Consider the following 14,875-nt stretch of genomic DNA (forward strand, 5'->3'; position numbering starts at 1 on the left):
GAGGTCAATTCAGGACATGCTGAGTTATTACAGTGCAACTGTCATCTGCAAAGAAGTTATTACATAAATGATCATTAGTCGATTTTTGGCAATCTATGTAGCTCACCCGGCATCAGTTTTGTCTTCTTCATCAAAAGTGTCCTGTTGCTTTAATGTCATTTCTCTCTTCTTCAGCAAATAGACTTCCTTCTCTAATATACTGGAAGCAGAGTCACCAGACAGTCTTCCTTTTCTCATTGCAGCGCTTAACCTGCAAGTTAAGATGCAACATAAGACGAAATTGATATTTGTAGAAAAGACAGATGAAGAGTCATGCTTTCATATAAGCCCTGGGCTGCACTTGTCTGAATGTGGGTATCTTCACCCCTCGGTGACAGGGTGACCTAACATTCATCAACCGCATACTCATCAGTCTCAATGCTACACTAACCTCAGGAATGGCTATAGACTGAACAATAGTTTTGAACAAGAGCAAATTAACAAAGCGTGGCATATGCATATGTGTGTTGTCCATGTTTGTTTGATCAAGAGAGAATTGTGGGTTTGTGTTTGCTGTGAAGAAAAATTAGAGGATGCAAAAGGAAGAATAATTGTGATGGAATTGTTTTTATTCGTCCTCTGGTGACCACCAATGTACCACCACAAGGTGTTTGCCAGTTGTCAGGCGGAAACGAAATTGAAGATGACTAATTATGGAAAGTAGCGAGTGTCAATTTTTAAACAAATTCAAGCTCGTAGCGCTCGGGGTTGGGGAGGAACATGCCACTGTTTTTGAAACAGGATACAGACAACAACGATGGACGATGGACAACAGACACAGCAGTATTGTATTTACTTCCCTAGGGTGAGCCAAAAATTTGGGTCAATCGCCAGAGGTGTCCGTCATGTCATGTACCTGTACTTACGTTTCAAGCCATTTTCAAATCAAATCGGTACAATCTACATGCTCATAACCTTTCCGAGACGTATCCAGGGAGGAACACTTTCACAGCCAAATAGACCCATCCTAGCCTGTCAAATCATGACATTTTTGTTGTATGTTATGCATGATTATTTGAGGGTTTCGGGGGTTTGAACGAAGTCAGGGGGTGATTTTTGACGGCTTTTAACCTGTGAATCAGCTTTTTCATCACAACGGTTTAAATGAAGCCCCTAACCCACATAAGTAAGCCAACTGAACTGAAACTTCAAAATTTTTCTTCATTTTAAACACACCTTATTCACAATTAAAAAAGAAATACATTTTAAATAGAAATTACCATTCAACTCATATGGTGAGACCACACATTGATCCCAATATGAACCACGAGCTGATTGGTATAATAAGTTGTGTGACCTCGTGACTACAAAAAATGAATGGTTTTTACGAAAAGAATTTCAAGCAACGAGATGTGATTTAATGTTATTTTGAAAAAATGTTAAATGAAATATGAAGAAATTTAAAAAATAGGCATTCCCTGGAAACCGCCAATTTTTAGCTTTTATCTGGACCCACAACCTGTATTCTCAGGTAAGACTTCTTTGAAGCTTGAATGACAGTCTACTGAGAACAAAAACTAGAGACCTGGCGGCCTGAATAGCTACGCTGGCGGAATTTAATAGCAAGGAATGAGATGAATGACAAGAAAATGTAGCAAGTAGTATATGCAAGTACCAGAATGTAGGTTTATGGTAGATCGGGAGATGCAGACAGACTAGATGGAATCAAGCATAGACAAATGGGGCCACATTCATGAAGGGCGTTCAGCTTAAAACAGCTTTTAAATACTGAATAGACAGATTCAGGTCCTTCATATAAATCTACACAGAATATGAATAGACCCTATAACTAATCAGGGAGAAGTTACACACGTCTAATGAATTTGGCCCCTAGGGTGAATGACAGTTGTGAAGGTTTTATTTGAACTGCAGTGAATGAAGTAGTTGAGCGGTTCTTTTGTCACATCCGCTCTTCAATACTTTCAGTGCCTTTGCTCCAACTGTGTTTAAGCAGGCCAGCGCAAAACTGCTCTTTCAATACCTTTAGTTTGATACCATTAACGCGACTGCCTTCCTCTAACGGTGTTCAAGTTGTTTAGTAAGTCATTAAAGTATATCAGGGTAAACCTACTCTTAAACACGTTTAATATCGAACACGGATGCTGTAATCGACTCCAAGTAGGTCAGTTGGTAATGAAAATGGGTTAGCACAAACCCACTGTTCATTATCTTTAGTTCGATACCAAACACGACTACTTTAGCTATAACAGTCTTAAAGTAGGGCAGAAGGTCATAAAAGTATGTCAGTGCAAATCTCTCCTTCATTACCTTGAGTTTAGATAAGTTCTTGTGACACTGCCCTATTCCCTCCCATAAGGCTACAATGCAGTCTCTAGATTGTGACATGAGGCAAGATGTCGTCTCTAACATCACCCTCTCTACTCTCATATCAATCAGGCTACAATGCGGTCTCTTACTTGTTTTAAGAATAACCAACTCAACTGAACCCAGAAGGCGAATAAACAATCAACTTTACTTCTTTATTAGATGTCAACAATTATTATATACTGTTCTGGTGGGTAATTTGGGGAAGAGTCAGCAGCAACGCAGCGGGTGCAGCCAGGCTGGTGCTGATCTTATTCTAACTTAAACGCAACAAGGAAATGATAATGATAATTAATAGCAAAGTGAATCTGCATTACCTTGGGATATAGGCTAAGGTCTGGATCGAATTAACTAAGGTACTGAATGTGTTTTAAAGGAACTAAAGAATGAGACGGCCCCTGGCATAAAAGTGACGTGCGGAATCGTTTTGAAGTTCCCAGACCGTCTGCCAGTTCAAAGACGCCCCTCTTTTTAACACAGGACGTAACGTAAACACAACAGGCACGCGCGCCGCCCAATGACGCGAAAGAAAACGAAGTCACGTGACCTGCCGGCAACATGGCCGGAATGATAAAAGATGCGGAGCTAAATCACGCATCAAAGTGAGTCTTACAAGGAATCGGAACCAAAGATAACTAAAAAACATAGACGCGGATGGAATATAAAAATGAAATGCTACATAATAACATTTACCAGGTTGGTTGTCAACATATAAAACTATAGGAAACAGCTGCCGAAGTGAGAGCATTGAAATCCCGGCAAGATACCATGCCCCAATACACATGGAAAACAGTGTACAATCTACACGTGTCAATACTGGTTTCATTACACTTGATTGTTACATGAGGCATGATGCCGTCTCTTTCATCACCCGCTTCTCTTATATCAATCAGGCTACAACGAAGTCTAACTTGACTGTGACATCAGGCATGATAACGTCTCATACATCACGCTCTTCTCTTATATCATTCAGACTACAATGTGGTCACTTACTTGTGACCATCACCCTCTTGTCTCATATCATTCAGGCGACAATGCGGTCTCTTACTTGATTGTGACATGAGGCATGATGACGTCCCTTACATCACCATACCCCTTGCCTGACCTCTTCTGAAAAGGTGCTTGACTTTCAGTTGCAAGTTGCGGGAAATTTTCATGTAGAAACAATTTGGTTTCCTGGTATCAAATGATCAGACGCAGTGCCGTCTTTACACTGGCAGATAAACTAAACATAAAGGACTCCAATTGCGCCATGGATAATTTATTTTCTGAGGCATTTCCCTCTCTCTTGACCCAGGGTCGAGCGGGACAGTAAAGGGGTAGGAATTTTAACTCGACCTAAGGTCGAGCATGACACTAGTATAAGGGTTAAAGGTTGCATGTTCAAGAGTTTAGGTTTAATAGGCAAGCTTTATTTTTTTTAACATTATACTAAATAAAAATTCAGAGATGCCTATTCAATTTCAAGGCTTCTTTATTCAATCAACTTGTATAATACAGTAAAACAAGACCAAAACGTGAAGGACAAATTAGCTAAGATACAGCGTCTTCTTTCCCGATCCTCACAATTTCATGGCTGACTGGTAGATTGTTTTTCGTGTCACCAGTTCCAGAGCATGCACAGCAACACCACTTTGCCAGTGGAGACCACCGGAATGACTCGTAGATTATAGACTGCATCATCCTGTAAAAATGAGAAAAAATATCACTTTGTAAAAAAACACCATCAAAATAAGATATTTATTATCAAAATTCCCGATTATGTTAGTTGTTACAAAAGCAATGAGTAGTCTGTGCTGATACGCGAAAACCGTGAGAGGATATACAACCCTGTATGGCATGCTGTTCATGTTGGTGATAAGGTAAAACATAAATGTACAAAAAAAGATAAAAACTTTTGTGAAAAACTATAGTGAACTGGTGAGGGGGGGGGGATAAAATAAAGTTAATAAATTTGAAAAAGTTCACCCTTATTTACTAATGTTCACCTTGGTAGAGTTTGGACACATGGCTTGCAATGCATACTTTACTTCCCTGCACATATGTTGCAGTGTATTGCATTTGTTCATGTAACGGTATTGGGTATGTAACTGTAATGTATGGTAAATAACGTAGGCCCAGTTCATGCAGATCCTCACAGTTTTCCGTATCAGCATAGACTGAGAATGGGAGTTTTATTGTTCGTTAAAAATACCCCGCAATTCCAGCAGACTACTTCGTCGCTATTATTTGTGAACTCTGACCAGTGTAACTATCAAAGATGTATGATATCATTGTTATTTTGACAAGAAACATGAGAAAACGTCAACTTCTTGTGAAGCGGTCCGCCATGTTTGTTCATCTAGCGTTCGGGTTTGTTTTGATTACGTCGATGATGCTTATAAATACAAAGAGGCTATTCTTATAACAAAGTTTTGTCTGGAATTCAAAGTCATTCTCCTGTAGTTGTTATATCTATGTGTAATAGATAATTGTGAAGTATTAGGCCTACGATTATTTCATTCTGATGATTGGGAAGAGTTTTTTGCAACACTGTTTTGTGTATAAAATGTACTATGGCTTTCATGTGTATTTTGATCTTCGACTTCGACTCAATGACTGAGCAAATTTAACGAGACAGAAAGCCAAAAACGGTAACACCTCCTATGTAAACAAGCTACAGGAGTCATTCTATACTATGACTTTTCAAATAACAGTTGTCATGGCCAATTGTACCTAGCAAATCAAGAGAAAATAGAGAGAAAACTCACCCTGGTTTTCTGTCAAAAACGTCTACCGTATGTAGATGAACTGAGTGCATCAATCTGGGTTTCTCTACGTGTCTTTTATCGGCAATATTATAATAAGAATTAGACAAAATAACCCCACAAAACGACATGTTGACATTGAGAATCAAAATATAGGGAAATACCACTTTCTAACTGCTCGTTATGAAAAATTTAGATTGGAACTATGTTTTGAAGTGAACGTACAAACTCTATATACATTCGCAAAATGGCCATCACTTTATCAGCCTCGGCTGCATTGCCTTAGGGCAATGCCTTATGTGTAGTGCGTTCAGTACATTACAGAGACAGGTAGGATCGAGGTCGTTTTTCGACTTTTGACCAGACGACAACTTCCAGCTTAAAATCTGCCAATTACTGCCAATTCTGCCAATTACTGCCAGTTCAGTCTTTCTGCTGTGAATAGCTATTATATAATCCTATCGAAACAAGAGTTCAAAATATTGGTATCCTGGCACATTTTCTGGCCCAGCTACAGCAAATTCGGATGAAAATGTAACTATTTTGTTGGAACTACTTTCGGCCAGCTCCAGTACAAACCATAAGCTCCGCTGGAAGCCAGCGTAGCTAATAAATAACATTTAGATATCCATGAAATGCAGACACCAAGTCCAAAGCCTAGAAAATTCGGCTTCATCAAGACCGTATCGCCCCAAACATATAGTCACACGAAACGTTCTTGTTACACAACGTTTCCAGTGGTGTGGTACCACCATGTCATGATGTTGGCGAAGGACGCAACGAAGATGTTTAGTTAAATCAATTGTTTCAGCTATTGAGCAGGATTATAGGCACAACATGGTCATTTTCAATATCTGCACATTCATTCAAAAGGTGTATAAAAGATTCACTTCTATGTACCTTTCAGATTATGTATATGCAGTTTAATCTTCATTTTGGACAAGAATTCATGAATTACAGTGGTGTGCAAAAATATTAGAACAGCCCACAAGATAGGATATCATCTATTGAATAAAAGATGATCTTGATCACTATCGCCTTTATAAGTGTCTGATGAGCAACTCCTGCGAAACCGTTCACACCACCCCTGGCAAAACCCATATGGCGCGCGTCTCCGCCATTCCGCGCAACTTTGCCGCCATGCTCCCTAGGAGCATGACGTCATGTCCGCCTCAAAGCCATGCCGCATAAAGGGGCCCAGCATCACGTCAACCACTGCGTCTTGACGTCAGTTCCAACACCCCACACAGTTTAGAAGATCAAGCGAAGACTTTTGAGTCTTCACAACTGCCACACAAGCCAAGCTGGTCGCATCTCATTGCATTGCCACGTCGAAAATATCATCTATTGTATAAAGTTATACAGATCCAGTCTAGTTTTAGGAGTTCTCCTAAAACTAGACTGGCTCTCTTTTAGGCTTTATTTAATGACTTTTATATGTTGTGCACAGCGATTTAGAGATTTGGACGAAATTTTACGAAAACATAACAATTTGAAAATATCATGAAAAAAACACCATTTTTATACTTCGAATAATTGGTCCCAAAATAATGTCATATCACTCTATGGCTAATTCTAAGTATTCCCGGAGAAAGAAATTCTGAAAATCTAACGTCCGCTCTGTGAAATTACAAAATATCAAAATTTGGATGAAATTTCAATGGTATCAAGCTCTCATAGACTAAACATACTGACTCTTGCTTACTTACATCAATTTGTTCTCTGAGGGGAGTCCATAATTTGAAAAATTTGAGGAAGAGGTGCCAAATGATTCACGTTAACTCATGATATTTTCAAAATGAAGAGGACTTTTCATGACATTTCTCACCAGGATCACTTAGCATTGATCATAGAATAATATGTGACCCAACACAGCAAAATGAGTCGCATGTTGCACAGAAGATGAGCCTAAGATGACACCATGACATAATAGAAGAAATTGATATAATCAGATTTCACAAAAGGCAGACAATAGTGAAATAAACAACCAGTCCGTCTCAACATATCAAGTTCGGAGCAACTTGCGATTCGTTTTGCCATGGCGGGTCACATATGACATCAGTTTGCAAACAATTATTTCAATTATTTTTAAACACTACGTGTACATCTTAACGTTATTAGATTAAGCCTAAGGTTAGTCCGTCCAGTAAAGAATAGTACAAAATGTTGCATTGAATAGTATGGCATGCCGTTTGCTTCAAAAATTCCAAAAGAAAACAAGAGCAACGCAGGGCGTGGCATATGCCCCCATGAGCACATTGAGTTGGTGTATTAGGAAAGTGAAATGTCTTTCAGACAACCCCAGGCAGCTGGTGTCATAGCTGACTGGGTTTAGTTGACATCGTGAAAGAGTTATTGGTCTGTAATGCCTGCTGTACACGTTATCTTTTTCTATTACTAAAATTCTGTTTATAACAAGAGGCCCAAGGGCCTGGCGCTCAGCTGGATGACCTAATAACACAGGACTGAGGGTGTAAAGTAGTAAATATCGGCTTTATACTACTGTTTGAAGGTCAAGAGAACACGTTATACCACTAAAATTTCCAATGCAGAGCTGCCAGCTGGATGAAATATGATTGAACTAATCATCCATGGTAATGGTATGTAAATATTACAGGAGGCAACGGAAGATATCCCTAGTTCAGTATGTTGTATCGGTAGCTTTACAGACAAGAAATGTCAGAGAGGATGTGACTTCTCCATGGACAACTGTAGTATGTCCAGGCTGGGTTGTACAGCACAAGGATTACAAATGCTGTCTGTAATTGAGAGGTATCCTGATTTAACAGAGGTCAAAATAAATAGAAATGACCAGTTTGGGACTAACACCACTGTCTTTTTTTTTAATAAGGTAGAGATTACAGGAGTCAACAAAATTAATTTTATTGAGAGAAGTTGACCTGTCCTGCAGGTGATTGAAATTTACAAATGGTCGTTTTTCATGACATTGTGCTCTACTGCGTATCCCTAGTGAGTCGATCGGGAACCCATCTATTTTTTATTTAGAACCAGCGATGACGCCATTTCTGGTGATTCCCTACGTTGTCCAATGAGCACTTTTTAAAGTTTGCCATTTGGCATATATTAGCATGCAATGTATTTTATCAGCGCTGCCAATTGCCCAACAGAATGCCGAAGCTCCGTCAATTTTGAATCAATTTTTATGGGAGTAACATTATTGTGTTGCTTGGAATGTCTACTTTTTACTCATGTAAGAATCGTAGTACTAAAACCTAAAATGCAAACAGAATCATGCCGATTCACTGCACATACTGTGGGAATTCTCCACTTCAAAATAATTCGCGAACAGAGCGTGCACTTCTAATAGCGTTTTCACAGAATTGTGGCCAATTTTTAAGAACTAATTTCTGAAAGTAGTCCCTAAAGACCTTATGACTACCAACTGAAAGGAACTAGTGATAATATCGCCTACTTGACTTCTTTTTAGCAGAAAATTGGTTACCGTGTTGCAAAATCAATCTTCCATCTTTAGACTGGTCACACTCACAGTGGGTATGCTGAAATATAGCCTTGTTCCTTGGCCAATTCCATGCGCAGAATACAACTGCGCAACTATACGTCATAGCCCGGGCTTTTGAATTGTCAAAAATTCTGTTAAATTTGCCTGTAGCGCCAACTGGTGGTGAAAACAAAACTAATTCCATTACAAGTAAAAATGAAAAATTATCAAAAAATATTCGGCCAGATGTGAAAACAATATTTCCTCTGTGGACCGAGGTATAAAGGAATGAAGTTTAAACTTCCCAATGACCTCATATTGATAATTGGAACAAGCCTGTTTTCGAAAGGAACCTTCTTCCAGTCACACCCAATGCAAATACCAAAAATAAATTTGATCGGACAACGGTTCTCCTCGAAATTGACGGAAATTGATTTCAAGCAAACCGCCCTGGTGGCCATATTGATGATCGGAACAAGCTCCTTTTCAAAAGGAACCTTCCTTTAGTGAAGGTCAACCCACAAAAAAAGTTTCGTGGTTATCGCTAAAAGCGTTCTGCTTAAAATGAGCGGAAACGAAAAGTTTACAGACGCCTGACGCCTGACGGACATCGGCAAAACATAATGCCTGTCATTGAACAAAAAAAGACATCTAACAAAAAAAGTAATCCAGCATTTAAGATATGTCATCTAACAAAAAAAAGATATCAAATAAAAAAAGTAATCGAACATTTTCAAAATGTCATCCTACAAAAAATGCAACTGAACCAAGAAAGTAATCGAACGTTTAAAAAAATATCAGCGAGAAAAAAAAGTGTGATCCAACAAAAACAGTAATCGAACAAAAGTGTAAGCCAACATTAAAATGAAATGGTAAGCCAATAATAAAATGAAATGATCTAGGGACCATGTGCTCACCTTGGGTAATGTAATGCATGTCATTTGCATTGGATATAGGGAGTTTCTGGCTAGTTTCACCAGTTTTGATTCCATTGAATAATATTATTCTTCTCGGCTCAATGGCACAAAAGAAAATAACCGGTACCATCTAAGTATAGGATTTTGGTTATAAAGTTGACTGAATTTCAGGGTATCACATGGAAATTGGTTGACATCTGTTCAACAGTTTAGGAGTAACAGGACTTTGTTGGATTTTCAAGATGGGGGCCTGGTGGCCATATTTGTCATGGGATTTGACTGAAAATTAGCGATATTGATAAGAGTACATAGATACATAATCACATGAAGTTTGGTTGCAATCTGATCATTAGTTTCGGGGAAATAGGACTTTGTTTAATTTTCAAGATGGCTACCTGGCAGCCATATTGGTAAATGGATTTGACTTAAAATCAGGGATGTTGTAGGGAGTACATAGATATACAATCACATGAAATTTGGTTGTAATCCGATTTTGTTTAATTTTTAAGATGGCCGCCTGGCGGTCATATTTGAAGTGTGACCAGGACAAATTTTTGGGGTAGGATAGGGGGTCCCTAGATACACGTCCTCACAAGTTTAGAGCCTTCTAGCTCAAATAAAAATGAGAACTGTGACCTTGAAAAGTAGGTCAAATCAAAAACCCGGGTGATATGTCATTTAACCTTATTAGATGCACCCACCATAAAAATTTCGTCTCTCGACATACAACCATTAGCTTCCAAGATGGCCACCTGGAGGCCAGAAAGTAGGTCATATCGCGAAAAAGAAATATAAGTCTGGGCATATTGCCCAAAGCTACTATCACACCAAGTTTTAGTCATCTAGCCCTAGCGGTGACGAAATGTGCTCGGCTAACATCGACGAGGTACGACAGACGCCACGGTATCGTATAAGCTCCCCAGAGGTGAGTTAAAAATATTTCGAACATTATGACGTCACCAGTTCTTGTGCACTGCCTTCTCGTGGAACATGTGGTTGGCTCAATATAATGGCGGAGGAATGCAATCGCGAGTCTGCAGCAGCTGTCAATTTGTCAGCTGGTGAACATGTGTCAATTGTGGAGGTGGCTAAACAGTTGGGACGGGGTCCATTTTGTCCCCCCAAATAAAGGTAGTTGGTAAGACGCAGGTCATTTCAATGTTCATGAATGTGTCCATCCTGTTCTAAATACTATTTGATTTGACGCCCTGGTCTTAGTTTCCATGTGCAGAGGAATCTTTGGCGATTTTATGTGCCTAGCATCTGTGCTATTTGAAGCGGGTCTCAATCCCCAGTTTGGCCTCAATATGTAACATACGTTCCATCTGCCACGCAAGGTTGGGCGTATTTGTGCGAGTGTCAACTATGCTCGTCCAAATTCTAGGTCATATTATAGCGAAAAAATACGGAAAAGTACCAGTTAAACAGATCAAGAATTTTCAATATTTTGAGGGATTTGTACTTATCATGCCTTAATAAAACATTTTCATCCCAAGAATGTTTTTATTCATCGCACCAATAAAGTGGGTACTAGCACGACACTGTCAAACTTGGCCAGAATATTCAAAGTTCAAACAGTTAACAAGTACACGTTCGTCGAATTTCGTAAGTCTTCGGCAAACTCCGGAGCCATAGGGCAAGGTTTGGGATTGTACGCAAGAAATGATGATGTCAAAATGTTCGATTTCTTATCTTCATGTTCGATGACTTTTTTTATTTCATGAGATTTTTTCAAATGTTCGATTACTTTAACCATGATCGCATATATGACCTTGCTAAAATTTGAATAATTGTGTCTTACTTACCCTGACTCTTGGACCACATTTTCCTCAGGTGCTTTGACATCTTCGCTAACCTGAATATTGTGAGTAGCAACTAGTTTCTTGGCCCAATCGGGTAACTCCCCATCTCCACTTTTTGGCCTATTTCGCTTCAGCCCAGTTGTGGCAGAGACAGCAACACGCAAGTGATGCCCTGAAAGGAATAACTAGGTCTCACTCCACAGTTTCATTAAATCCATCAGACGTGACTTCGAATCAGTGCCTGGTGTGACACACAAGGCATCACCCAGATGCATGCTGAGACCAAACTACTGGCACCAGATACCCAAACCTTCACATTTTTATGGAGGAAGCGTCCTAAGGAAGCTTTCTAAGGCACGTTCAGGGCATTTAATTAGTTTCGATACCAGTAGGTGGCGCCACATTTGATACCACCCAGATTCAGCAACGGTAAAAAAACAGGCAAAAATATTCCAGAATTTTGCCATGTTTGCCCTATATACTCAGAGGGAATAATTTTCGGACACACAAGCTAACTACCATGAGATAGGCAATTTAATTTGATGTAGTCACCACGTTGTAATTATCTTGTGAGTGACTCATTTTCGATAAAATTTGATATACTCCTAGCAAGGATAATAACAATAATAATAGTAATGATAATAATAATAATAAAAGTCACATCACATCACATCACATCACATATCATACGGGTTGCTGATTTTACCCACTTTTCAAGGTCACAGAGGTCAAATGGCATAAATTGACCGTTTACTTTTACAGCTATGAACTTATATGATAAAACTTGGCAAGCAAAATTAATACTGAACTTCCAACGGTGTTGCCTCCGTTACCTCCGCCAATACCATTGAACAAATACGTGTCATTTTTATGTATATCGCACGCCTCACTTTATGGTGCACCTCACCCGAATTCAAGCTGAATCTGCAGTATGCAATGTACACTATCTCCATGCGATAAATAGAGGAGCATATGGTGAACAGGTTTTTCGATCACACAGATGCGCTGTTAATATGAGCGGGATTTCAAAATAAATTCAAAGGGTTTGCTGTTTTGATCTTCTCTACACACTGCGCGGAAGTTTCAACGTAAAACATATTGTGGTTTCTGAATGAGACACAAAACGCTACACTTGCCAAGATATCAGACCATTTATTCAGCAATCACGCTAACTTGTTACTGTTGTGTGTACAGTGATGCCGTTCATGGGTGAGAAATAGCCGATCAACTTCGGCTTGAAATAGATTGCATACAAATGCATGCTGTGCCTTTCGTCTAGGGTTTGACGCACGTTGTCTGTAAAGCTTAGCAATGTCAATACACTGAGGGTCAAGATGGTTTTACAGGAATGATCGACAGCTGTGATATCACACTTTTTAGGTGTTCACTTTTGGCCCCCTGTTGGCCAAATCAAGAATCAGATCAGACCAAGATTCAGTTTTGTAGGTCACCTGACCTGGGGGGGGGGGGGGGTCCTGCGTAGAAAGTTTCAAGTTCATAGCCCTAGCGGTTAAGAAACGTGCTACTGTTTTTGGAACAGGACACAAACGACAGTGTAGACTCCACTATGGTGAGCCAAAAAGGGTGAAAAAGCACATTTCTAGCTACTTCTATTTACTTGAAACATTTTATCCAGAATATGAAAACAATTATGCTGTGGGCAGTTCACTTCTGACACACTGCCCAAGACAGACATACAGACAGAAAAGAACTGTAGAGAGCCTTTCTTACCAGTCTGTGTTCCAATAAACGGCTCCTCCAATTGTTGGCCTTTTTCACCTTCAGATTCTTCAACCAAAATCTGTTAAGATGAGAAATAAACATCACCATATCGAATTAACTGATCACATAATTAGCTAGATCTGCCATAAAACAATCAAACAGATGTGGGCTGATATGAGGAAGTTAATGTTGTGTTTCAGGTTTCCGCCTGCGTCAATGCCAACCCCCGCGCATCAGGTGGCATTTATTTGAACTACCCTACTATACTCGTGAGTCATTGTTGGAATTTCCCTCTAGGCGTGCATTGATTTGTATACATTATTCAGCATTGTTTGGCCACAGCTGCTAAAGGTGTATATAGGGACACGCCACGCAAGCATTTCATTATGTCACTGCAGCTAATTTTCATTCTTTCTGAATCTGTGCTGTTTTTACCTCTGCGTCAGTAGATTGGATATCGCCAAATTAGCTTACTAAAAGTAATAACAAGAGGCCCAAGGGCCTGGCGCTCAGCTGAGTTAATATCATCAATATCTTCCCGGTGTTTAGTTCATATGCATGAAAATGGCATGCTCCATGGTATTTGATATCCTTTTGCGTTCACTACGGTACCAATGTTTTTGGTTGACATAATTATGCCACTGTTCATTCCTCAATCCTGACCGTAATTCGGGTGAAATCATCGTATGAAAATATTTACCGAAACATGAAGTTTATGCCATGAATGAGGATACTCATTGTCATAGCCTCGTTTACAAGTACGAAGTATTTTCCCGCGAATATTCAAAACTGCTTGGCTCCTTGCCAGTTAAATAACATGTGACTTTACACAAAATAGAAAACTTTGATGGAAATTGTAAATCATTTTTTTATCTATCAGGGGAAACAAGCTGATGATGATCAAATAAATCATTCGTGAGAAATCGTTTTATTGCTGAAGCTTGCATGACGAAGTTAATGCTAAACCTTTTCTTGTGCTCTACTGCGCCACCGTAGTTTTCTATTTAGACCAGCGATGACGTCATTTCTGGTGATTCCCTACGTTGTCCAATGAGCGCTTTTTAAAATGTGCCATTTGGTATTGTACAGTATGCAATGTATTTTTTTCAGGGCTGCCAGTTGCTGAACAGAATGCCGTAGCTCCCTCAATTTCCAATCAATTTTTATGGGAGTGACATTATTGTATTGCTTAGAATGTCTACTTTTTACTCATACAAATAGAGCTAAAACATAATAGGCGAACAGAATCATACTGATTCACTGCACATACTGTGGGAATTCTCCACTTCAAAATACATCGGCGATGTCATCGCGAACAGAGCATGCACTTCCGATATCGTTTTCACAGAAATGTGGCCAAATTTTCAAGAACTAATTTCTGAATTTAGTCCCTAAAGACCTTATGACTACCACTGAAACGAACTAGTGATAATATCGCCTACCAGACTACTTTTTAAGCAGAAAATTGGGTACTTGAGTGTCATTGAGCTCCAAGATTATTGCACATGGCGTAAACAACATACCGCCATTTTGTCTCCGCTTCGGTATTTCGTACGCCGCTTATAATGCACCTTCTCAATTAAAACCAACATAATAAGGCCTTACATCGTTGATTGAATAGGAACACCACACAAAACACAATAAAGTGGGGGTACAATCGATTACGAAGCTGAAGTGAACAGTGATTTATTCCTGGAGCTACTGCTTTTGTTGTGTAGCTGCCATGTTTTGAGAACTGGCAAATAGGAGACTTCATTGATGGCTGACGTCATCGGATGGGAATTTGAATCGGCAGAAATAATTAAAAGGCAGGTAGCGCCCTCTCCTGTTAAAATTTTGAACTTTTTCTCAATAAAATAGATT

The 14,875-nt window shown here is 39.3% G+C and overlaps 1 protein-coding gene across 1 annotated transcript in view; it reads right to left on the reverse strand.

The window, feature by feature from the left end:
- LOC135484023 (uncharacterized) overlaps positions 1-14,875 on the reverse strand; it is a 265,997-nt gene that overhangs the window by 100,886 nt on the left and 150,236 nt on the right. Inside the window, exons 29-31 of the mRNA XM_064765054.1 lie at positions 13,022-13,091; positions 11,294-11,462; positions 107-250 (exon numbers count right to left, since the gene is read on the reverse strand). Coding sequence (XP_064621124.1) covers positions 107-250; positions 11,294-11,462; positions 13,022-13,091 — 383 coding nt within the window. The remainder of the gene's footprint in view (positions 1-106; positions 251-11,293; positions 11,463-13,021; positions 13,092-14,875) is intronic.

Source organism: Lineus longissimus, chromosome 3 (assembly GCF_910592395.1).
Source record: "Lineus longissimus chromosome 3, tnLinLong1.2, whole genome shotgun sequence".
NCBI lineage: Eukaryota > Metazoa > Nemertea > Pilidiophora > Heteronemertea > Lineidae > Lineus > Lineus longissimus.